Source organism: Podarcis bocagei, assembly GCF_964188305.1.
Source record: "Podarcis bocagei genome assembly, chromosome: 8".
NCBI classification, from domain to species: domain Eukaryota; kingdom Metazoa; phylum Chordata; class Lepidosauria; order Squamata; family Lacertidae; genus Podarcis; species Podarcis bocagei.
The window spans coordinates 38638302-38662943 of NC_138133.1; the positions used below are offsets into that span (position 1 = coordinate 38638302).

At 41.6% G+C, this 24642-nt stretch overlaps 1 protein-coding gene across 3 annotated transcripts in view; it reads left to right on the forward strand.

The window, feature by feature from the left end:
• The first annotated feature begins 3192 nt into the window (after positions 1-3192).
• The window catches only part of RTTN (rotatin), a 107789-nt gene continuing 86339 nt past the window's right edge, over positions 3193-24642 (forward strand). The window contains exons 1-17 of one of the 3 annotated variants that reach the window (XM_081205516.1): positions 3193-3531; positions 5895-6082; positions 6931-7126; positions 7442-7528; positions 9257-9347; positions 9694-9808; positions 9927-10077; positions 11756-11921; positions 13142-13317; positions 14706-14821; positions 15692-15862; positions 18141-18353; positions 19810-19922; positions 20807-20933; positions 21404-21529; positions 22977-23093; positions 24115-24251. In XM_081205516.1, coding sequence (XP_081061642.1) covers positions 3456-3531; positions 5895-6082; positions 6931-7126; positions 7442-7528; positions 9257-9347; positions 9694-9808; positions 9927-10077; positions 11756-11921; positions 13142-13317; positions 14706-14821; positions 15692-15862; positions 18141-18353; positions 19810-19922; positions 20807-20933; positions 21404-21529; positions 22977-23093; positions 24115-24251 — 2366 coding nt within the window. In that variant the 5' untranslated portion in view covers positions 3193-3455. The remainder of the gene's footprint in view (positions 3532-5894; positions 6083-6930; positions 7127-7441; positions 7529-9256; positions 9348-9693; positions 9809-9926; positions 10078-11755; positions 11922-13141; positions 13318-14705; positions 14822-15691; positions 15863-18140; positions 18354-19809; positions 19923-20806; positions 20934-21403; positions 21530-22976; positions 23094-24114; positions 24252-24642) is intronic. The other 2 variants (XM_081205517.1, XM_081205515.1) reach the window with 2 other exon arrangements.

Genomic DNA, 24642 nt, shown 5'->3' on the forward strand with positions numbered 1-24642 from the left:
CTGTCCCAACGACAGACAACACACGATGGCACAGCAAGGTCAAACGCAAAGCCCTAAAAGTAGGGAGAGGTGAGCGGGTGTTCCGGATGCACGTGCCGAAAGAGGAAGCTCTGGGTCACGTACATGGGCATAAATAGGTCCCTCGAACTGTTTGGACTGTGTCCCATTGGCCAGATTACACCCAGCTTCGAGGGACCTACCAATCAGGTGTTGTGGCTGTCCAAACGTACCCACCCACAATACAGGGTGTCAGTTTTCCAGGTCTCACTGCAATACGTGCCCTCTTTAAGGGTTAAGAATACCCAGCTCCTTAAACCATTTGTTAGAAGGCTTGGTTTCCACACCATTTATCATCTTAGTAGCCCTCCTCTGCACATATTCCAGCCTGTCAGTATCCTCCTTAAATTTTGGTGTCCAGAACTAGACAAGTGGTCTGACCAAGGCAGAATAGAGTGGGTCTATTAGGTCCCTGCTTTTGTTGATGCAGCCTAGAATAGCACTGGCTTTTTTCATTGCTGCTGCATCACACTGTCGACTCATGTTAAGTTTGTGGTCTATAAAGAGCCCAAGAATAGATTTATGTCAGGCTTACTGATCAGTAGTTACCTGGGTTTTCTCTCTCTCCCCCCCTCCCTTATGAAGATTGGGACATTTGTCCAGCTCCAGTCTGCTGGGACCTCACCTGTTCTCCAAGTACAGTCATACCTCGGGTTAAAGTAGCTTCGGGTTGAGCATTTTCGGGTTGCGCTCTGCAGCGACTTGGAAGTAACAGAACGCATTACTTCCGGGTTTTGCCACTCGCGCATGCGTAGACGCTCAAAATGACGTCACATGCATGTGCAGAAGCGGCGAATCGTGATCTGCGCACGTGCATATAGGCATTGCGTTTGCATCCAGAGGTACCACTGTATTCTCAAAGATTATAGACAGAGGCTCTCATGTTATACCTGCAAGCTCCTTTAGTACCCTTGAGTGCAGCTTGTCAGGCCCTGGAAATATAAATTCATTTAAGGTAGCTAGGTGTTTCCTTACCATCACTTTTCCTATCTTGAGCAGCAGTTCCCTCCTTGCATATTTTATTCTGTTATCATCAGGTAGGGCACTGCTTTCCTTTTGGGTGAAGACAGAGGGAAAGTAGGTGTTGAACAATTTCACTTTCTCTCTTTCATCCAAAAGCATTTCTCAATCTTCTCCACCCAAGGGACTTACTACTTGTTCTTCCTCTTTCTTCTAACATAGCCAAATAAACCTTTTTTATTATTATTCAAAACAGCACAGAAGTCTTGGACATTGGGGTAACAATCATACAGAAGATCATTACAACAGTCTTAGCATTTGCTAACTTGTTTCTGGCCACGTGATATCATACCAGACCACAATGTTGTTCCAGTTCAGTAACCTCTTTCCTATGAATCAGGAACAGCTGCTTCCAGCAAGAACCAGATGTTTCAATCTGCAGTGTTTTCTATCTCTGTGTGTGGTGGGGTAGTGTTTCTGTTTGTTACTATGTTACATATTTTTGTGTTTTTTATATTGTAAACTGCACTGTTATCCTTGGATTGAGGACGGTGATAAATAATAACAGTGAAGAATATATTTATTAATTGCTGCTTCCTGTAACTTTTCCATTCCCTGCGAGAAGTGGCTTTTCCACAGGTCAGCGGATTGTGGTTGTATATTTGTCTGTACCTTGAAGCTTTGGGCTGTAAAACAGAACAGAATCATAGAGTTGGGAGGGACCCTGAGGATCATCTAGTCCAACCCCCTGCAGTGCAGGAATATGCAGCTGCAACCTTTGTGTTATCAGCACTGTGCTCTAACCCAGTGTTTTTCAACCTTTTTTGGGCAAAGGCACACTTGTTTCATGAAAAAAATCACGAGGCACACCACCACTGTGTGCGGAGAGGGAGATGTCAGAGCCCCGGTGCTCTCTATGGGGAATCGGATGAGAGCGGACCGCCTGTCCGCTCTCATCCGATCCCATCCGATCTGATCCCCACCCAGGATGGATGGAAAATAGGGTGGACACAGTCCGGCGCCCGCGTAGTGGGCGAAAATTTGACTTTTTTCTTTTAAAAAATCTTTCGAATTTTTCAATTTTTCCCACGGCACACCAGGCAACATCTCGCGGCACACTAGTGTGCCGCGGAACAGTGGTTGAAAAACACTGCTCTAACCAACTAAGCTATCCAGCTGCACATGGAATATCTGGTTCAATGACATGACTACATGCAGTCAGTCAGCTTTTTAAGCAAGCCACACACACCAAACGGACCAGAGAGAGTTGAGTTACCCAAGACAGCTGACTATATAGTGCAGGGCAAAATGGTAGCAAGTAGACAGCAGTGTAAAATCCAGAGCCATTTGCGGAGGTCGCATGTGCAATCCAAACACACAGCACAGTCCTAACTGTGCCTACTCAGAAGTGAATTTATAGGAGGTAGCATTAGTATCAATTTGCAATGCGGTGGAAGGTTCGCAGGCTGTGAAGGACTTGCTCACAAATTTATTGACAGCTGCATAGATTATGATAGCTAGGAAGTGGAAGGGGGCAAGCAGAATATAAAACGGAAGAATGGTATAAAAAGGTGTGGAATAAAGCTATTAATGATAAATTAACATGTGCCATTAAGGTAAGACGGGGAATACGCAAGAGAAATGATTTTGAGCAGATATGGAAAGTGTTTGTAGAATTTGCACTGTTAGAACGGAAAGGGGTCGAACCATCACAAGAGGTGTGGAAATGTTGGGAGGTTGGATAGTTACATTGGAATTGTCTCGATCGTGGAATGCACAGCATTCTTATTAATAATAAGTAAATTAAAAAGTGAATTCACAACTCCCAAGTAAGCGGAGGTATGAGTGTGGCCTTAGTAAGAGCAGTGAATCGACTCTTTTCTTTTAATATGTCTACACTTCGTGACTTTTGCGCCGAAGTCCCATTGGACTCAGCAGGACTGGCGTCCAAATAAACAGACATAGAGTCGCGCTGTCAGGGGACGGGAAGGAAGCAGCAGCCTCTAGAAGCTAAGCGCAGCTTCCTCCCCCCCCCCCCCCGGAGCTAGGCGCGGGAGAAGAGGCGGGACTCGGACACAGCCGCCGCTCAAGCGACGGCGGCGAGCGAGCAAACGAGGGAGCGGGCTGAGCGGCTTGTTTCCCAGGCAACGGCAAACCCTCATCAGCCGGAAGCCTCGGCTGAAGGCTCGCGAGAACGCAAACCTGGCCGACGAGAGAAAGCTCCACTTCCGCCACCCCCGCACGCCATTAAGGGAACGGGAGGCGGAGAAAGGACTACAGCTCCCAGGGGCTCCTTTCGGGCAACCGTTCTCGCCGCTTGCTCTCGCGAGATGGCCCGCCGCCGCTCCGTTCCCCAACCCCGCCTCTCGCAAGTTCGCGCTCGCTTGCGGCGCGGTGGTTGAATGTGGGGCCGCTAAGGGAAGGCGGCGGCGGCGGCGATGGCAGCGCGTTCCGCCGCCGCCGCGTCGTCTCCTCCGACGGAGCTGTCCTTGTCGCCGTTCGTCCGGAAGCTCCGTAAGTGGTGGATCCTCCGAAGCCCCCTTCCCTTTCTGGCGAGCGGAGACGAGCGCGCTGGAGCCGCAGCCGCTGCTTCCAGGGGCGCCGGGATAAGCGGCAGAGGGAAACTTTCCTCCAGAGCGCAGCTGCTTTTTTCCGTGCTCAATGCGCGCAGGGCTGCAGTCCGAGTCTGCCTTCCTGCGCGCGCGCTCCTTAGAGAGTGAATCTATATATATATATATATACATACATACACACACACACGGAATTCACTCCCTAAGGAGCGAATATTAGAATTGTAGAGTTGGAAGGAATCCCGAGGGTCGTCTAGTCCAGCCCCTTGCAATGCTGGAATCTCAGCTAAAGCATCCATCCCTGGCAGGTGGCCATCCAAACTCTGCTTAAGAACCTCCCAAGGAAGAAGAGTCCACAACCTCTTGTGGGGAGGCTGTTCCACTTTCTGGTGACTTGAATCCGTTGCTTCTGGTCCTATCCTCCGGAGCAGGAGAAAACAAGCTTGCTCCAAACTCCTTTTAGATACTTGAAGATAGCTATCGCTTCTCCTCTTTTCCAAGCGAAACATACCCAGCTCCTTCAAGCGACCCTCCATCCTCTTGCTTGCCCTCCTCTGCATACGTTCCAGCTGTTCAATATCCTCAAATTGTAGTGCCCAGAACTGGACACAGTTCTCCAGTGGGGTCGAAACCCTCTCCAAAGTTGTTGAGCCCCCCCTTGCAGTGCCTAGCTATGCTACTGCAGTTCTCCATGTGTGTGGTCTGTCCAAGGCAGACTACAGTGACTTGATTTGGATACTATACTTCTGCTGATGTAGCTTATAATAGCATTAGGGGTTTTTTTGTTGCTGCATCACACTGCTAACTCATGTGAAGCTTGTGGTCTACCAAGACCCGTAGATCCTTTTCACATGTGCTGCTGGCAAGCCAGGTGTCCCTCGTCTTTATATTTGTGCAGCTGGCTATTCCTGCCTAAGTGTAGAGCCTGACATTTGTCCCTATTGAAAATCCTTTTGTTAGTTTTGGCCCAGTTCTCCAATCTGTTAAGGTCTTCTTGAATCCCAATTCTGTCTTCTGTGGCTACCCCTCCCAGTTTGGTGTCATCTGCAAATTTGATTAGCATATTTTCTGTGCTCTTCATTTAAATGAATGCTCGCTAGCTTTCTCTTCTTGCCTCACCCCCATGCAATGACTCGAGTTAAATCAAACTGTGTACAGGAGTTTGCACAGGGTGATGCAGTGAGCAGAAGATCATTACATAACTGTACTTATTGAGTTGTGTTTGAAAACAAACCTAACAACAGCAACAACAATTTTATTATTTTTATCCCATCACAGCGACTCTGATTAGGGAGTACCCAGCACGATCCTGCATCTCGTTAGGCATTTTTACCACTGAAGTAAATAGGGCACTGTAGGAAGTGTGTTTAGTTTTACAATCAAAGTCTTCACCAGGGTCATAGTGTGGGGAGCGCCAGGAGGGCTGGGGCAAACCAGGCACCCCCAGTGTGGCCTGATGCTCCTCTCTGCCCACCAATGGCTGCATTGGCCAGCTGGGCTCCTCTCTGCATGGCTGTGCAGGTGGTTCAGCATGCCCTGCTTTGCTTTGGTGGGTGTGGGGTCACTTCAGCAGAGAGGGCTAGGCTAATGCCCGCCGCCCGGAGTGCGCCCACCCCAGTGGCCTACAACTGACACTATGCTGCTGGCCTTCAACTATAGTTTTACCATCTAAAAGCTTTCTGAATTAGATCCATGATGCTTACATTATTCCAGTTTGATGCAGAGTTAGGCATATGTAAACCTATTGGTTTTATTATTATGTTTCGTTAAAAGATTAGTTTCTGAGTGGCAGCTTTTTAAGGTCAAATCAAGTTGCTGTTGCTCATGAAGAAATATAAAAAATGGTTTATGGGGTGGTGGGGTGGGAAGGGGGAAACAGTATGTGAGTGACAGATGTATGGAAATGAAGAGCAGATATGTATGTCTTGTGGTCTGGAGTAGAGGATCAACTGAAATTTTCTGTGTAGTACCATTACCAAATGTATTTGCCTCTCTTGATTTATTTGTTTAAAGGTTTAAAGTCTTAGAATCATAGAATTGTAGAGTTGGAGATAATCCCAAGGGTCTTGCCCCATGCACTGCAGGAACCACAACTAAAGAATCCCTGACAAATGACCATCTAACCTCTGCTTTAAAACCTCCCATGAAGGAGAGGAGAGTCCACCACCTTCTTAACACGTATTGGGATTAAAGAATTGGGAAGCTGGTTTCTGAGCTGAACTTACTGGGAATAACCAATACATCTGATTTAAAGTATCAGCTGAACTTCTGAAACTTCTTCCATTTTTATTTCATTTTTTTGAACAGGTCATCAGCTGGCTGAAATTAGAGAACGTGCTCTTAGAAATATTTTGTGTAAATTGGATCACAACTTGGTTACATATGATGACTTGGTTCAAGAAAAACTCCTGTTTCTCAGTCTTCTGGAGTGGTTCAACTTTCCTGTAGTACCAATGAAAGAAGACGTTCTGAATTTAGTGAGCAACCTGGTGAAGGTACAGTTATCTGTTTTGTTATATGTTTTTGAAAACGGCAAACCATCTACAGTCCATATCCATGCTAAAAAGTACTTACATGTTACCCCACTTAATGTAAAGCTACTTCGGCATTAAAAGAACATTGGAAAGTAAAATTATATGCCATGATGTATTTCTTTTGAAAGGTGACTTGAATGAGATGCTCAGTACATGGTTATCTTCTAAATACAGCTCTTTCTGAGATCCTCTGCTATGCATATGAAGCTAAATGATTGTTGCACACCACCCCAATCTCTGGGCGGTGCAAGATTCCAGGGGTTCAAGGCCCTTGCCCAGGGTTTGTGTTTCCTTTGGAATGAGGAATAGTGGAGACTGTGGTGTCTTTATAATATATGGTTTATTTACACATATATACAACTGCATCAACACTCCAAGAGGTTCTTGTTTCTCCCATAGATATAGCCTTGGATTCCAACAGAAATCAAGCATGGCTGTGTCTTTCAGCTGCCCAGCCTACACCCTTGCTTCTACCTTCTAGCTCACATGCACAACGCAACTCTCAACTTTGGCCTTTGTCTTTCTACCTACCGGCGATTTAAGGTCCACCCATTTGCTCTCTAACATGGAACCATTTGCTTTGTTAGCTTAACAACCCATACCTAGGCCATCACCTCACCAGCAAGCTAGCCTGGCCATTCCAGAATTTTGAATCCATCCTGGGTCCAGGAATTAGAAGCATATGAAACTAATTATCTTTTGTATGCTGCCTTGGATGAGCTTTTTCTTGCAAGGCACATTTAAATAAATGAAAGCTTGGAGAATTTGCCATTTCGTTTTTTAACTTCATATCATCTTTCTAATTTTAGCATCCATCTGCTGTGGAACAATTGGTTGGGATTGGGGCAGTGGAGTTTTTCACTCAACTTCGTCCAAATGTGGATCCAAACCTACAGGCTGTGATTGATGGGATTTTGGATGGGCTATTTGTGTTGCCTTCAGAAATCTCTGCTGATTATCAGGAAGTGTCTTATCAAACGCCCTTGCCAGCAGTGACTAATATAGGTAAGTTACACCTTTATACACAGCACTTTTATTTTTATTTTGCAAAGTGTGGGCCTTGTATTGAAAATATCAAGTTATTTAGCCCAGATGCTAAACCTTTGTTAATGGTATCTGTGTTTGTGACTGCTGATCCCTTCAGTGATTTTCAGAGAATTGGCGATTTGAAAGTATAAATCTTCAAAAATGAAAATACTGGAAGGAAACAGATCTACTTTTAAAAAGGAAAAATGACTGTATATGATCCATAGAGTTAAAAAAAATGAAGCTATTTAATACAGTTAATGCTGCTACTTACTATGGTTTTATATTTTTAAGTATTGTCAGAAGAAGCTAATGCTGGATACTTTGATGAAGGGGGAAATAATTTGCAAGAGATGGGAATACCACCAAAACAGCTATCTGGTAGGTAACTTTATAAAAATGAAGTAAACATATGTTGGATAGTTTTCTAGATTTGTTATTGTGGTTGAGCACCAATGAGAAGGAATGAAGTTTCAACCTTGTTTAAAGATTCTTCCTTTTTATTTTTGTTTTATTGGTTTTTTTAAAATAGCTAAACCCACCTGTATTGTGGTTATGGTGGTGGAAGCCTTGGACACCAGTTAGATGAGCTGATATATCATGGAATGTTCATGAACATTCAGAGCAATTGGGGGAACAAAGTTTTCAGTTGGGTGAAGGAAGGGGAAAATACGTATTTATTTTTTTAAGACTTTTAATGTTTTTTTCAGCAGGCTCCCAGAGCACCTTATAGAGCCATTAAAAAAAAAAAAAGTTGGGTCCTTTGCTTCCAATCTAAAAGACAAAACACACAAGAAAAGTAGATTGGAAGTCAGGAGAAAATAAGGAAATTCGGGTGCAAGGATTTCTCATGTCCATACTAATAGCATAGCTGCTGCCAGGTGATAATTGATAAAAGGAAGGAACCTGATTCCTTGGCAAATTGACAGTCTGGCTATGATTAAAACCTCACATCGAGGGGAAAGATAGGCCTAGCCTTGCTGTGCAGCAGGATGAAGATAGGGAAAAGATCCTTAATGTAGGGAAGCTTAAGGGAGAGGATCCCAGAGCCAATGTGACTGAAAGAAAGGTACAGACTAGGCAATGGCAGGGGAATAGGAAGGGGAGTGTGGGGGGTGCGGTCCGACCCGGGTGTCATCCCTGAGGGGGTGACAAAATGGCGCACCGCAGGGGGCGGCACTTACTGCGGGGCTTGGCCTGCAGCGTGCCCCAGCAACGCGTCTCTTCTGGGAGTGACGCAGTGGCTCGGGGCCCTGCACTGCCCAAAACGGCAGAGTGCAGCTTGCGCCTGCCAGGCGGACCCCGTGGGCAGCTTGCCACACTGCCCTCATTGACAGATCTCCGCACCACCCTCGTGCGCGGATCTCTGTGGCACCCCGATGCGCGGATCGCTGCGCTGCCCCCATGGGCAGCTCACCCTGTCCCTGCTACTTCGGGTGCCGGAGCAGCTAGCTACGCCCCTGGGCAACGGATTGAGAATCAGGTATATAAGAAAAGATAGGTGGCATGGGGCGGGGCAGGGGGAGGCAGAAAAACTAACACCCGAGAAAGAGTTAATCCAGGAGGAGGGGATCTTCAACTATTGATTTGAACTTATCAACAACTTAGAAGTAAGTTTTATACCAATGTTGGAATTTTATGCAATCAAAAGGAAGTGCTTGGATACCAGCCCTCATTGGCAGGTGGAACTAATAGCTACAGTATTCTTTTTTTCAAAAATATAACCTTGGATCAAAATGGTTTCATCAAAAATGTACCACTTTGTCTTTTCTGATAGGCTTCTGTTGATAATCTTTTAGATTGCATCCCTAGCTCCCCCCCTCTAGTTTACATTTAGAAAATGGATCCAGGGCAAAGCAAAACAAAGAAACTCTAGCTTCAAGGATGGCGTTGAGATACATTTCTTACCATTTAAGCCTTTGAAAATTAGTGTTGGGCATTGTAGGTTTCAAACAATGACAAAGGTATATTGGGATGGGGAAACGAGATAAGAGTCATCCGCTATAGGAGTGCTTATGAGTTTCTACAATGGAAACACTGAATGATACCTGTTTGCTCTGTGTTTCAGTATATGGCACACAGTAAAAATAGCCTTTCTTCCATCCTCAGTGAAACACGGCGTGAAATCCTTGAAATTTTCTACATTTCCATGGTTATCCCTGACCACAACAGATAGACATGTTCTTTCATCAAGTGAAAGGTATGTGAAATTAATTATAGCTTTGTTGTGTTCTGTGACAGGGAATAAAAGTTGCTACATTTCTTCTTTAAAGTGCAAGTTCTATAAGAACTGCGGCAGTTTTCTTTTGTTCTGGAGCCATGCATGGAATTATTAATGAAATCACTACCTCTTTGCCTCCTCTCCTCCCTGCCCACCCACCCAGCGTGTGTGTGTTGTTTTAAAAAATAAATTTCCTTGAGCCTTGGTGATAGGGTGGAATATAATCAAATCAGATATAAAATTATGCCACTGATGGAGTATAAAGAGTTGATTACTATAGCTTTGCAAAGCAAGTTCACAGTAAAAGTTCAAATGTACTTTACAGCTCACTGAGAAGCAAAAATCACAGTTTAATTTGGAATACCTGTGAGCTTCTACAAGATGTCATCATGCAAGACTTTCCTGCTGAGATATTTCTTCAGAGACCAAAGATTGTTCAGGTTAGAAATGCTTTTAACTAAAATGTTTCATTTAGAAGTGTTAGCGATTTTTGGTTTGCTTGCTTGCATATATGTTTAGGCCTAAGTTCTAATAATGGGTGACTTTCGTTTACCTCAGAGTCTTCTGTCGCTAACAACACTGGCTTTCGGAAGAGATGGACAACACCGTTTAGCCTTACAAGCTGTCTTATGTCTGCAGCAATTATGTACCTTCTTAAGAAACAGACTGAACTTCCATAGAGATCCAAGTTTTGTCTCAAGTGAAACTGGTTTGTATCTCTCTCTCCCCTCCGTCGCCCTCTCTCTTTCATTTCATTGATGAATTGCTTCCCATAAAGTTTCCTGAAACAACTGAATAATAAACAAATCAACAATAAAAACACATATAAAAAGAATGCCAACTTCAGCACAGTTCAGTACAGATTGAGACAGGACTAAAAATCTCCACTTGGTCAGAAAAGGATAGGCAACAAAAAGATATAGCTAAATCAGGATAAATTGACTCTTGATTATACATTGGCCAAATACTTTGTTTCTCTCTCCCCCTCTGTCTATTAAATAATTTATAGTTATAGCAAAAATTGTATATATAATTGCATTCTTGTTTGTTTGTATGCATTTTTAACCCCATACTTCCTCCAAATGTATCGTAGCAGTATTACGGACAAGCACTTCACAACTCATAAAGTAGTTAAGTTACCATTAGATGCCACTTAGGTTTCTTCTACCACAATGTTGCACACTCCTTTTGTGTGTGTGTGTTATTGTTTTCATGTTTTTATCTTCCAAGTATTGAGAGACATAGTGCAATACATTTCTGACTTAGCCAGAATTATATCATTGTAACAATAAATCAGATGTGGTGGTGGTGAGAAAACATGGCAATAAACAAGTTGAGATATGGGATGATTCCATTATTATCTTACACTGTTCAAAACAATATATGTAGGTGAATGTTTACTGGTATCCAACTATACCAATATATAACATGTTTCATTCATCTGTTTGCTGGAGACGGCTATTCAGTCCACATTGCTGATACCAGGCGGGGTGAACATGAAGGAAGAGAAAATACAGATGGTCAGGATTTAGACTTGCCTTGCATATTTTATTATTATTTATTAAATTTATATTCCTCCCTTCATCTGAGGATCACAGGGTGGTTACAGTATAAAAATACAAAAATACAAAACGTAATAACAAACAAAACCATAACCCCTCTCCGATATTATTTATGCTTCCTGCAGCTAAGAAGCCTGTTCCTCCTTAGATATTTTTCATATTTACCTGAGTTTTGCTTGATACAACAGTGTGTTTTCTGGGAATCAGAGTATTTACCGACAGGAAGTTGGTAAGAGATTCAGACTCCCAAGAGATAGTGTATCCAACTAGTGCTGATACACAATTGCACTGGCACCAAGATGCAACAGCGAATAGAGAGTTGTTGAGGCAAATAGTGCAAAGATAATTAGTTTGGTTCTGCTTGCCTCACATAGGATGTTAATATAGCTGTTGATGTGTAAATTGGCAGATCCACAGCTCAAGCTATCGCCTGTCTCTGCCTTACCAGTTTTTAGGTTCACTAAGTAAGCTTGAATACAGAAGGAATGCATCTGAAGACAAATATTTGATCAAAGTTCACAGCATAATTCATTAAAGCAAGTCTTTTTGCAAGTTTTTTAAAAAACATTTCCATTGCTTAAAAAAATATATAGTGGAAGGAAACCTAGCAAAATAAGAATTATTCTAGATAATTTTTAGTAGCAAAAATAGCAGTCTTTCCAGTGTTTGTTTGAAGTGCATTCTGAATGTTGACCTAAATCCTGGCTTATATTCAATTGTATTCTACTGGATAGAAAACATTGTAAATTTCGTGAAGTGTTGTCCATCTTATTTGTTATGTGCTTGCTGCATACAAAAGCCTGATTGTCATTAATGTCATATAAGGTACCATTTCCCAGAATTCCTCAGTGTCTTACGGCCAAGATGCTAGAAGATCCCTTCATTCTCAGAATGCATCCCCTGGAAGTAGTAGTCCTCGACCTTCCGTGATAGGACGTACAGGTCAGCGTCCCAGAGGTGATGGTCAAGATTGGGATGCAGTATCTTCAAGGTTGGCCATAACATTTTTGTTGTATACCATATACTTGCTATCCTATTTCAGTCGGTAGCCTCTGTTTGTTTGTTTCAAATTAAAGATTGGAGCTTCTGTACTTTAAATGTGTGTTACTAGCCTCATGCGTTATAGAACCAAGCTTGAAAGTTTAAATTCTATTATTCCTGTCTAGAAATCTTTACAAATGTTGGACTGCACTGTAAGCACTGACCATGACTTCCTGTATGGGACAGCAGTGCATAGGCAAAGGGGTGCAGATATAGAGCCATCTTCTTAGAACTGATTGAGAAAACCACATGTTAAGATCCCCATACATGCAGGGTTAATGCAATAATAGGTGGAGGGTCATGCATGCTGAATGAACCATGTAATTCAGTTCATTTCTTTTTGCTTACTGTTATTGTGAATGAATGAATGCCAACTGGCATGGGCTTCCCAGAGCAGCTGGAGTCTTGTAACTGATAGCTGCTAAGTCACCTGGAGGCTGCTCAGTGCTCCTGTGTGAAGCAGGGCTTCATCAAGAACGAAAATAACTGCAGAGCTAATAAGCAGGTAGAAGAAAACGTGTCTCTTTTCAGAGACTTGATGACTGGTTCGTTAATCACTACCTTTAGTCAAGAAGCAACACAACTCGGAATGTCCCAAATTACCTTGGCAGACAGCATGCAAAATGTAGTATTTGGAATTGTGGTGCTTCTTTTTAAATATGAAGAATAAATGTTCACTGTACTCCTGTTCCAAAAAAGTAATACACACCAGGCTCTGTAAAGCAATGCAGTGCCATCTTGTTAGCTTACTATTAAAAATAGCCTTGTGATTGTACCTTCAGCTTCTTGTATTCAACCCCTTCTATCTGAAGGCTACAGTATTGTGATAGCTTGGCCTAATTTTATGGTAATTTCCACCCAATTTATGCAGTGATTATAGAAGCAACTTTGGCAAGGTTTTTCACCAAAAGTGAGAGGAGCTGAGTAAAAGGAACACTCTGCCTATGTTGTGCATCACAGTGGTGCATTGAGAAGACTACACCACTGAAATGTTGAGTTTGAGGTGTGGATTGAGAAGGTAGAAGAAAGTGCCACCAGACATCCAAAAGTGTTCCTCCAGTTACAGCATTTGCCATGCAACATTTCCTATGCAGTTTGCTTTTTGCTACTTGCAAATAGTAGGATAAGTTGTATTGTGTATTGATAAGGTTGTTTGTTTGCTTTTTGCAGTGGAAGCAGTTCTCATGCTAATGCGAATTCAAGAGTTCACTCACCTTTGGATATGGGCCATATTGACCTTCCAGAACTGGAGAATGAGGATACTTTAGAGTTACAGTTCCAACAGCTTAGCCTTCCTCAGTTCTGTGTAGCCATTTTAGAATATGCTGTGCCTCTTCTAAGAACAGGTAATTCTTTTTAAAAAAGGAATTCTGGGCTTATAATAGGCCAGGTGTTCTATAGCTGAAGCTTCTATTCATTCAAAATGTTAAGATCTACATATATATATATATATATATATATATATATATATATATATGCACACTAATGAAACTCAAAATAATTTATATGCATGAAATGAGGATACCTGGCAGAAGGCTTTTGAACATATTTACCTGCTGTGAAGCTCTGCGCATTCTGTGGGCTCTTGCTAGGAATCCGAGCAACTTAAATTTTATTAATGTGTCCAGCAGCCATCATGAAATCAAACTTCTTTTGAAATCAATTTCTGTGTTTGCTACCGACCTCCCCTCTGCTTTACACTCATTTTATAGATTTGAGCAACTCCATCTAATTGAGTGATCTTTCCACTATAACCAAATAAATGCCAGACAAGAGCCAGTGACTTCACCAAGGTCACTAAGTGAGTTTGCTAAGCAAGTAGCAGGAAAAGTTTTCAGCAGGGAACAAAATGTTGAAACAGGAGGTGCCTGCTGTATCTCTATTGGCAGAGTATTCCATAAGACTGGGTTGATGACACTACATGCTGTATTTTGGGCTGATGTCAAATGACCTTCCCAGCTCGGGGGACAACCAACATCTGGTGGATGGTCACAATGATCAAGCTGGGATATAAGGGTTTAGGTGGTGCCTAAGGTACCTTAGGCATAAGTTGTTCAGGGCTTTGTAGAGTAATACAAGTACAGTGGTACCTCGGGTTACATACGCTTCAGGTTACATACACTTCAGGTTACAGACTCTGCTAACCCAGAAATAGTGCTTCAGGTTAAGAACTTTGCTTCAGGATGAGAACAGAAATCGTGCTCCAGCGGCGCAAGAGCAGCAGGAGGCTCCATTAGCTAAAGTGGTGCTTCAGGTTAAGAACAGTTTCAGGTTAAGAACGGACCTCCAGAACGAATTAAGTACTTAACCCAAGGTACCACTGTACGTTGAACCTGGCTCAGTAGATGGGCAACCAAGTGCAGATGTTTTAACAATGATATAGCATGGACTACAAGTGCCAGAGTGCTACTCTCTCTGCCCAGTGCTGAACATAGCCCTAAAGCTCAGAAGATAGTATGGTGCTTCTGATACCCATCACACTGAGTTGTTCCAGGAGGACACCATGGTCAATAGTATCAAAACCTGTGGAGAGAGCAAGCAGAAGTAACAGGGTGACGCTCTCCTGTCTCTTGCATTACATAGGATATCCATCAGGGTTTTCATGGCTAATTCAGTTCTGAAACCGAGTCTTAACCCAGATTGTAGTGGATCCCAATAACCAAATTAATTAATAGAAATTCCTTACTGTAATATCCTTCTCTGATACCTTACCTTTACCTGTGTAAATTCTCAGGTAGTAAGAAAATGACCATGCACGTTCTGGAGTGTCTGGCCGAGAATCTGCTGCTTATTTCTGATGCCGTGTCTGAAGATGTTTGGGAAGACAACAGTCTCTTTGGGCTGGAACTTGTGAGTATCTCCGATGTCTGTGTCTTGGATTTGTGAGTCTCCCTTTGTAAAAATGGCTTAGAAACCTCCATTTCCTTTATATCGGTTTCTAGTCCATTTTATGTCTAGAATTTAGAGTGGGCCGCATATACATATATTTTAAAGAAGCTATACCCCTCCCCCCATTTTGGCTAGTAATATAATAATTTGACAAATCCTTAGAAGTCCAAAACAGCTGAACAGTCTTAAAGCAGAAATTCATCAATTAATCTGTGTAAGAATGCTCTGCTTGAATCAAACATATAAACTTGTTTTTGAGAAGCAGATAACATAGGGGCTCGCTGGACTTTTATGGAAAGAAGGAATTTTCACAGCGGGGGTGCCACCCCTGAGGGAGCCCTGCTATAGCAGGTCTTACTTTTCCAGAAAAAGTTATATGGAGGCAGCAGAGACACAAAATTTCAGAACATTTTGAAACCATGCAAGAAAAAAATGGAATTTTTGTGGAAAACTGAAGGCAGCAGAAACAGATTTTTTTTGGGGGGGGGTGGAGGGAGAGGTCCTTGGGGGAGGGAAGACACAGAATTCCTCCCATGTTTCCTCCCAATGAGGAACCACATCCCTATGTGCAACAGACTTCTCCAATGAATTGTAACGGTTGAGGAGACTAAAATAACTTTATACCGTATTTCTAATGAGCTGTAGGGTAGGGAACCATCTTACAGCATGAGGACAAGCTGAAAAAGTCTTTAAAAAGATGAGAGCATATGTGTGAAATTCACTGGATGTCGTTTATCTTGTTCTAAGAGTATCTCCTGTAATGACTGAGTATATCCCTGTCATATACTGTTCATAAATATTGAACTTGATGAACTTCCTTTTAATTTGCAGAAGGAAAAACTGCTTGGAGTCCTAGATACCCTGGGTGAAACCATGTCCTACCACAAAAATAATGCAAGTTCAGAGCAGCCTGAGCTTGTGATCATCCACCACAGAATGGCATATGTTAGTGTTTCACTTTTCACCATTCGGTTACTGCAATCACTTATCCCTGTGGAAAAGGTGAGACTTCACTACTTGAAAGACTACTTTAAAAAAAAAGCTTACTTGAGTAGAAAGTACTTTTCAACATTTATATGGTCCTTCAGATTAAATAAAGATCTATTACAAATACACAATACATATTAAGAAAATAAGTAAAATCAGTGCGGAATGTGGTGTAGTTATTCTTTTGAGTGATATGTGCTATAACTTCACTTGGGGCAAAAAATGAATGCATCTAATCTGAACTTTAATTCTTGCTTTATTCCCTAATGACAAGTGTCCAGTCTGCTACAGTCAGTACCAGACATCTGATAATTTGTATGTGCGTGTGTGTTTGCCTGTATTTGAAAAAAGTGGAAAATGTGCTCCATAAATATTTCCTTGTAGACAAGATTAATTTTAAAAGGTTAAAATGCATTCCTGGAAGCAGGTGGTTTAAGTTTGATCATATCAATAGGTAAAATTTCATTAGCGATAACCAAGTAATATGTTTTCCCTAGTTCCTGAAAGCATTTAGGCAATAATTAGCTGATACTATTGTTTTATGTGTGGGTTGTTTTTTTTTGACATGGGATCAGCAGGTGCTTGGTGATTTTATTCAGTACAGGGAGGTGACTCTGAAGAGTTCAGTTTTTTTGGGGGGGGGGAATCCTTATTACATTGGTTAACTATCAAAAGACTGTGCTGTTCATGCAGATTATGCATGCATGAAGCTGAGATAAAACATTAGCACCCCGCTGTGTCTTAAAGTATTTGGTATTGGAGCATTATAAAGGAACAGTAAATCTTAAAATGTGGATTAGGTGTGCTGTCTGCCATCTGGTGGTTAAAGAAAATAACGTAGCTCAGCCTACATCCCAGTTAATCCCGATGTGCTTTAGGGCTGATGCACACAGTATGTATCCTACACGGAGAGAATTTTTACGTACTTAAAATATCATGTGAAGCAGGCCTTAGTTCTATTTATTCCCATACTGATGGGGAATGGGGCAGGCCTTCTCTTTTAATTTTGTTGCTTCTTGATAATGGTAAGGGGCAATAAACGCATAGCTGTAGCTGCAAAAGCACAGCAAAGATGCTGGCAGAAGATTGTGTGGATTCAGCTGCCGTAAATTCAGGTGGTACCTCGAATTACAAATGCCTCAGGTTACAAATGCTTCTGATTACAAACTCCACTAACCTAGAATCATAGAATCATAGAGTTGGAAGAGACCACAAGGGCCATCGAGTCCAACCCCCTGCCAAGCAGGAAACACCATCAGAGCACTCCTGACATATGGTTGTCAAGCCTGGAAGAGTTACCTCAAGCTGAGAACTTTGCCTGAGGATGAGAACGGAAATTGTGTGCTGGCAGCGCAGCGGTAGCAAAAGGCCCCATTAGCAAAAGCATGCCTCTAGTGAAGAACAGTTTCAGGTTAAGAACGGACCTTCGGAATGAATTAAGTTCATAACTAGAGGTACCACTGTACTTTCTAAAATAGGTAGCTTGTGGGTGGAGTAGCTAGCCAATGTGGTGCCCTCAGATCTGGTGGACTGCGATTACTGTTGATCCTCAGGGATCATGGGAACTGTGGTCTAGAACATCTGGAAGGCAATGCTGCAACATGTATACCGGGGGTTCTGCGATATTTTTTTTTTGAAGTAAGAAAGGTCTTGTTCTGAACTATTGTGTGTGCACTCTTCCCTTTTTAGAGGGGAAGTCCAGTACTTAGGATACCATCGCTTAACAGTTCCTGCTACACCAGAATGTGTAGAATCTGATGCCCTCAGATTAATGACCTGAAGAGAAGTAATAAAGGAGGTGGAATAATGCATTCTAGGCCCAGAATTTGAAAAGCCTTAAATTCTTCTCAGAAGCTCACTGATAGTGCCATGTGTTATATTGGTGAACTTCTGTCATTAAGAGATGGGCTGCCAAATTTTGTGCAGTTTCTGTATGGTTTTAGGGGTTGTTCCCTGTGCAGTGCATTTTGAACTCAAAATATACAGCCTTATCTAACTTGGAGATTGCAACTGTAACCTCATATAGGATTTTGCCTTGGCCAGTCGATCACTTTTCGGCATTGTTATTTAGTTCAAATTCTATAGGTACCACCTCATGACCACACACATCGCTTTGAATAAAAATGTTAGCTTAGCATACCTGCAGATAAATGTTCTTTTTTTTTTTTGAGGGAATTGTTTGTGTTAAAAATTATTTACAAATGGTCAATAAATAACATAATAAAAATAATACTTAATTTTTGTGCTTATTTTCAAATAGACTCTTAGTCTGTTCTGTCCTCCCTTTCTTAAGGCTGACAGTGTTTTACCAGAGAGTTTACTAGCAGCTTTATTTGACCTTTCCGTGGACATGCCTTTCTCCTTGGAATATCCAAGTATTCATGACTCTGTCATAGCTTATTTGGAACAAATGAATTCAGAAAACTACAGCATCTATAAACAAGCTGCAGAGGCTGCCTATTCTGTTGAGTGTACCTGTAACTTTATGGCGGAAGTCCACAAGGAGGTAGGAAACATTGAATTCAGTGATCCAAGTGGGGAATTTTATTCCAGTTGATTTTCATATATGTTGTGGTGGTGTCCTTTTAAATAGCTTTCGGATATATATATTTTAAAAAATTGTTTTGATATATGCAAATGTTTTGGCTGTTCTTATATATGCAGTTGCTCTGTGTGTTTTTATTGTATTGTAAATCACCTCAGGGTGCCTCATGGAAGGCGACCTGTAAATAAAATAATAATAATAATAATAATAATAATCTGTTCTTGACAATTTATATACCACTTAATTATAATGCTCTTATAAGCAGTGTATTAGTAACTCGGTGCAACCCTCCCCCCCTCACTCCAGTCAAAACTATAAAATCAGAACGTAGGTTTTTCAAATCTCAGTAGCCACTAGCAGGGAGAGAGCCTGTCTTACCTCAGCTGGAAGGGAGTTACATAAAATTGGGCCCACGGTACTGAATGCCAAGCTCCTGGTGGATACAAGCCATGCATCCGAACCATGGAGGGGGGGGGGAGAGACCACAAATAGTGACTTTCCTTAAGACCTCAGTGATTTGGCAGTGTAACTGTGTAAGGGGGTTACAGCCTTTGTTGAAGAATGATTTCATCAGTGTTCCAGAATAAGGGCAAGAGAGTGAAGGTCCTACGTTTTACCATTCTGAGTTCTTTTCATCCTTGGGTAGTGAGGAGTGTGAGAAAGTGTCTTTTGCGGGGAGAGAGGACAGCTTGGCCTGACTGGTGCATGGGCAAAAAATGTCATCAAGTTGTTTTAATCTTATATATGCTTGTTACGTCTCAGGAGCTAGCCCTGTTCACAATAGGGTTAGTTCTAAGGTGTATCAAGATAATGACGATAACGAGTATGTCAGTTTGTTGTGTTTTACGTATTATATTATTTACCTGTTGCCATCACTATCCAAAACACTTCCTTTTCTCTACTGTTCCCTCTGTGTGGGGAAAAAAATTCACATTGCTACTCGTGACGAACCTTAGGAGTTCTCTTAGCTGTGTTGACATAAATGATCTTCCCATAGTGCCACACACCCTGCCATAGAATGAGTTCCACTAAGGTTATTGGAGGTATTTTGAGAGAACCATCTATTGCCCTATGATATTTCAACAGTACACCCCTCTTGGATTGTACAACTTAGTGAAATCACGCTGCAGTGTGGGCAGGCTTAGGCATGCTTGATCTATCCTTGGTCCTACTTGCCAATAAAATTCACTCTTGTGTTATTTAAGTATATTACATGGTGGTATTAATGGATCTCCTGTAGACTGGTTCTGGGTGTACGTGTTGCATTTTTGACGGCTACTATTCGTAGTTGCATCCATTGTAATTAGCAAATGATTACTTGTTTGAAAGATAATGCTTGTTCATTAACCCTTAAGTGATCTGTTTGTTTGTTTTTTTAAATAAATAAATTCTGTGATTCATATGTACTCTTTCGTAGGGAGAAAATAATCTTCTTGATCTACTGGAGATGGTAGAACAGGCCCTAAAAAGTCTCCCATATCATCAGCACTTCCCTCTACTTCAGGAATTCCTCAGCATTTGCTCAGACATGTAAGCATATGGCAACTTAACTTGCAAGAAAGCCCCGTGTCATGATGCTGGAAACAAGAGTACAGGGCTATTTTTAAAAGTATGGGGCTATACTTAAATTGTTACGCTGTCTGTCTGTCATAAATTTAGCCAGTAGTAAGTGCTGGCTTACAACACAATCCTATACACTCCTATCTAGAAGTAAGATTGCCATCCTGTCCCCTTAGGTAAGTGTGTATAGGATTGCAGTCCTGTCTTACGTAGTGCCATAGATACACAGGATGATTTGCAGGGCAGTACATGCAAAGAAGGAGGCTCCTGCTCAAGGATCCCGCCATCCCTGTAGTCCGCCTTAAGAATGTTGGTTAAAGGGCACCCTTTAAATTGTATAAAGCAGTAGCAGCCTATATGGTAGGGCAGAGTTGCAGAGCTGTGCTCCCAACACCGTACCACTGCCCCCACATTGACACAGGAAAGTGCACTGTAGCATATGTTTCTTCAGAAATCAGTCACATCCTCACCATACATTTAAAGTAATGGCTTCACCCAAGGAATCCTGAAAGCTCTACTTTTGTTAAGGGTTGTTGAGGCGAAAATTTACTAGGAAGCCCCTCACAGCATTACAGTTCCCAGCGCTCTTAGAAATGACAGTTCTTAGGATTCTTTGGGAGACGCCGGTGCCGTTAAAGCGGCATAACTGCTTTAAAAGTATGGTGTGGATGTGGCCAAAGTTGACAGTCTAGCAATTAACAGCACAGCTACAAAAGATGAGGAAGTAACTGAATTAGTTGTAAGCTCCCGAGTGCCTTGGCTAGGGGGAATCTGCACCCCAAGGCTTAACGAATTGGCTGCCCATGTCTCAGAGCAATTAATTTCTCTTCGTATTGAATTATTTCTGTTTGTAGCTGGAAGTCTGCCCAAGCCAGTCCGTTGCTGCAGGCAGAGAGTCAGAAGGTTCTCCTCCATCTGTTGTCCCATCCTCTGCCGAATATACGAACTGAAGCCTATCGCTACTGCCTCAAAACTGTTAAGGTTAGCATTTAAAATGGCTTGCAATTTACTTCCAAGCTAAAGAAAGATTTCTTTTTCTTCCCTACCATTTAGTAATCTCATAGGAACAGTCCGTTTCAAAAGCTGCCTTAGTCGTGTTGGGCTGAAAACCCAGCGTTTTGCTGTATGATGTTAAGCTTGCTTGGCATGAATTATGCCTGAGCACGTTCAGATTTTGCTGAGTTTCACAGAGGAGAGGGATGTGTCTACACAATTTCTTTGTCTCTATTCCCTGTCCACCTGCTAAATCATACTTTATTATAGTTCTTCTCATTTGGTGTATATAAAAAGCTGCTCGCTTAAGGCAGATAAACAGAGCCAACAGCCCAGCCCTTAGCATCCATTTTAGTTAATGGTGTCATTATTATCTTGCTGGAAATAGCTTGACTGTTTGTGCATGGCTTCAATATTGTCAAGACAATACTTAGCTGTCTTTTATGTATTCTTTCTAGGAATGTTTAGGAATTCATAATGCCACTAAACCTGTTTCTTCAGTCAGCTATGGAATACATTTCCTGCTTCATCCCAAAGTTCTCTATGAAATCTGTAGTTTTGGCCTTCAAGATTCCCATCATGAGGTACTACATCTTGTTCATCTTATCCTCTGTGAGTTAATCAGTATGTTGAGAGGTATTGGATACACCAAAGGACTTTCTAAACATCTAAAGTTTTTTCTTTCATTCAGTGGAATTTACCTCAGAATGTTTCAACTGAGTCATAAGAATGGTGGGGAATTTGAAGAAGACCTTGTATTTTTTTTTGATGTGACTAAGTTTTGTGTAGCCCAAGGATGTCATCATAACAAAATTCTCCTCTTCTCCCATTCAGGGGACTTGGATTCTGGGAAATGGGGCCTTGCCAAGTGGCCCTTTTCTTCATAGTGTTAACTGTCCCTGCTGTTTTTCAGTGAAGCTAATATGAAGTTTCACTGAAGCTAATATGTAACCATGCTTTCTGAACTTTTGAAGACTCCTTATCTGGAGCGTATGCTTTATGTTGCATGTAAAAAAAAACACACAACTGCTTCTAGCAGCACTATGTTGTTTCAGGCAGAGGAAATATTCTATTATGGCAGCTACTGTATATAGAGAATAAGGTGGTGTGTTGATAGTAAAAGGAACAATTGTGACAAGTTTGCAAGGCATTACTAGAATAAAATCTCTCATATCTTTGTTTTGACAGTGTATTTGCTAGTGTCTGTAAAGGTGCTCAGAGCACTGTCAGGTCATAAATAATTTTCAAAGGGTGGTATTAAAGTAAGTTTTACTTTGAGTAGACCCGTTAAAATAAATGAACGTTAGTTAATTTCAATAGGTTAACTCTTGAGTAAAACTGACTTGAATACCACCCGGTATTTTCAACCTGAAAATGTGGACGAGATGCAGTCCATCCTATGTGGACGTGGTCTAGGCACTCAGGTAGACTGGTGTGGGAAAGAACATTTGTTGTCATGCATCTGGGACCCAGCTATGTTATTCTATATCTTGAGTTGTGAAAGGAGACACAGTCAATGTTTACCATCATACTGTTGGGTTTCTGAGCCTTCAGGGAATGGTTCCATACCTTTTCAAGCTTGTTCTTCATTTTGAATGTGAGAAACGTCAGATCAGAGGTTTCTTACCAGAGATTCGGTACCAGGTTTGTTGACATGTACTCAAAGGATAGAATAAAGTTCAGGTATTGTGCTGAGATTTATCCCCCCATTGCAGCCAGTCTGCTCTGTGGGAAGTAAGCAAAGCCAACCACCAGTTGTAAAACATGCCCTGAACCTTAAGGAAGGGAAGCTCTTTTTGCCATTTTTGGGTGGATGCTTTGCTACAAGGCAGCTGAGTCTTGCACTCTACTTGAAGACTATTTGATAACAGTAGGCTCATGATAGTATTTCACCACAGTTGGATTTCAAACAAAGCACAAAACTATTTGATGTTAAAGCTTCCAAGGCACAGCCTAATTTCCCTTTATGGCACCAACAAATTGGTTTGACCACTCTTTATTCTGCTACCTTGCCTTCTCTCATTAAAACAGGTGTGCTCAGCCGCCACTTTTATGCTGATGTATCTTCTTCAGGGCCGATTGATGATGGCAGCAGTGACCTGGAACAAGTTTATTGAGGCCCTCTATCCTGTTGTTCCAATTCTTCAGGTAATTTCGACTTCTCGGAACACAGTTTATCTTGAACTAAGCTTAATTGCTTTGCCAATAGGAGCAGCAATGACATTACACAATAGGGAAAGATGGATATTTATAAACATGGCGGCCAGGCAAATAAGGAATGGAGGAGCAATCAATATACTTGTTCATTGGATATTCTGAGTGAATGCTGGAGAACAATGTAGCATTAGGCTTATTTCGAAATGGGAAAGCTTAATTTCAAATGGATTATCCAACATTTTTCTGAATAGTTCTTCAGAACCTTATTCTTCCTAACCATCTTAAATCCTCATTGATCCTGACTCGGGGGACAAGTTATAGATTTCCTTGTACATCTTGAAGTTTCTTGGTAGCTCAATTTGCTGTAGAATCATTGCTCCTCCTATCTCATGAGATTAATTCCAGCCATTTTATGACCATGAGAATAGTAGTGCTGATCCGAAAAACCAGAGGTCATGTTTAAGAAACATGTAGGCATATATGTTAACTCATTCATGAAATACAAATTGGGGTGAAAGGTTTGCCACACAGCTTTGGGGTATAGTGAAACTGCCAGAACAGTTTGGAAGGTGTGTGTTTGTGATCTTTTGAAAATTGAAACTAAAATAAAATAAAATAAAGAAACTGCCAGAACAGTGGGGCAAATCAGGATTGATGGGGGGCAATGGAACCATATACCCTTTCATACTCCCCTCTGATGCAGCAGCCAATCAAGGGAACAGTGGTTGTGAAGTGGTATGAAAAATGTACAAAGGCTTTTTTTCTTTTTCTTTTTAAATAACGAAACATTTCCAGTCTTCTGAAATTGTAACTGAACCTCTCAAAAATTTGGTGGAGCACTTGCTCATATAGTGTTGATGCTGTTGAGCAATCACCCATCAAATGAATTTGGCCTACAAACTTGAAATTGCCCATTAATCAGGGTGAATTTACTGTTGCCAAGAAAATTATTACAATGCATGACTTATTATTCTGTTAAATGGCCGATGTGAACTTTTAAATGCACACTTAGGGCTATGCAGACACAGAAGACGCTCTGGGTAGTTGCATCCTCTCACTGAGTGAAACAAATTCTGAAAAAGAAGGGATTCTCCCCAGAACTACAAGACTTAAAGCTGCCTTGCGTCTTCTGTTCTCAAAAAAACCATTGTGAGTATATCTGCAATATTCTTTTTGTATATGAGGAAGACTGGCATTACATCTGTCATTATGACCTGCTTCTTGCAGAGAATTCTAGATGAACTAGGTTGTCTTTCAAGTGCAGGTGGTACTGGACACCCCAATAGCAATTTTTCTGTGGAAATTTAATTTGGACTACTTTAAGCAAGGAAAGGTGGAATAAAATGTAAGGGACAATGCTCCTACTCAATAAATTTTCTCAGAGAAAAGTAGCACCATCAAGATGCTAAGAATTAAATAAATTAGGCCTATCCGTAGATCTCCAGACACTTGATTGGAAAAGCGCAGGAGCAAATAAGTAGGGGGACACAGTTAGGTGCCCCTGAAGTAGAGTGAGCAGCTGAAGAGACTCTTTGTTTAA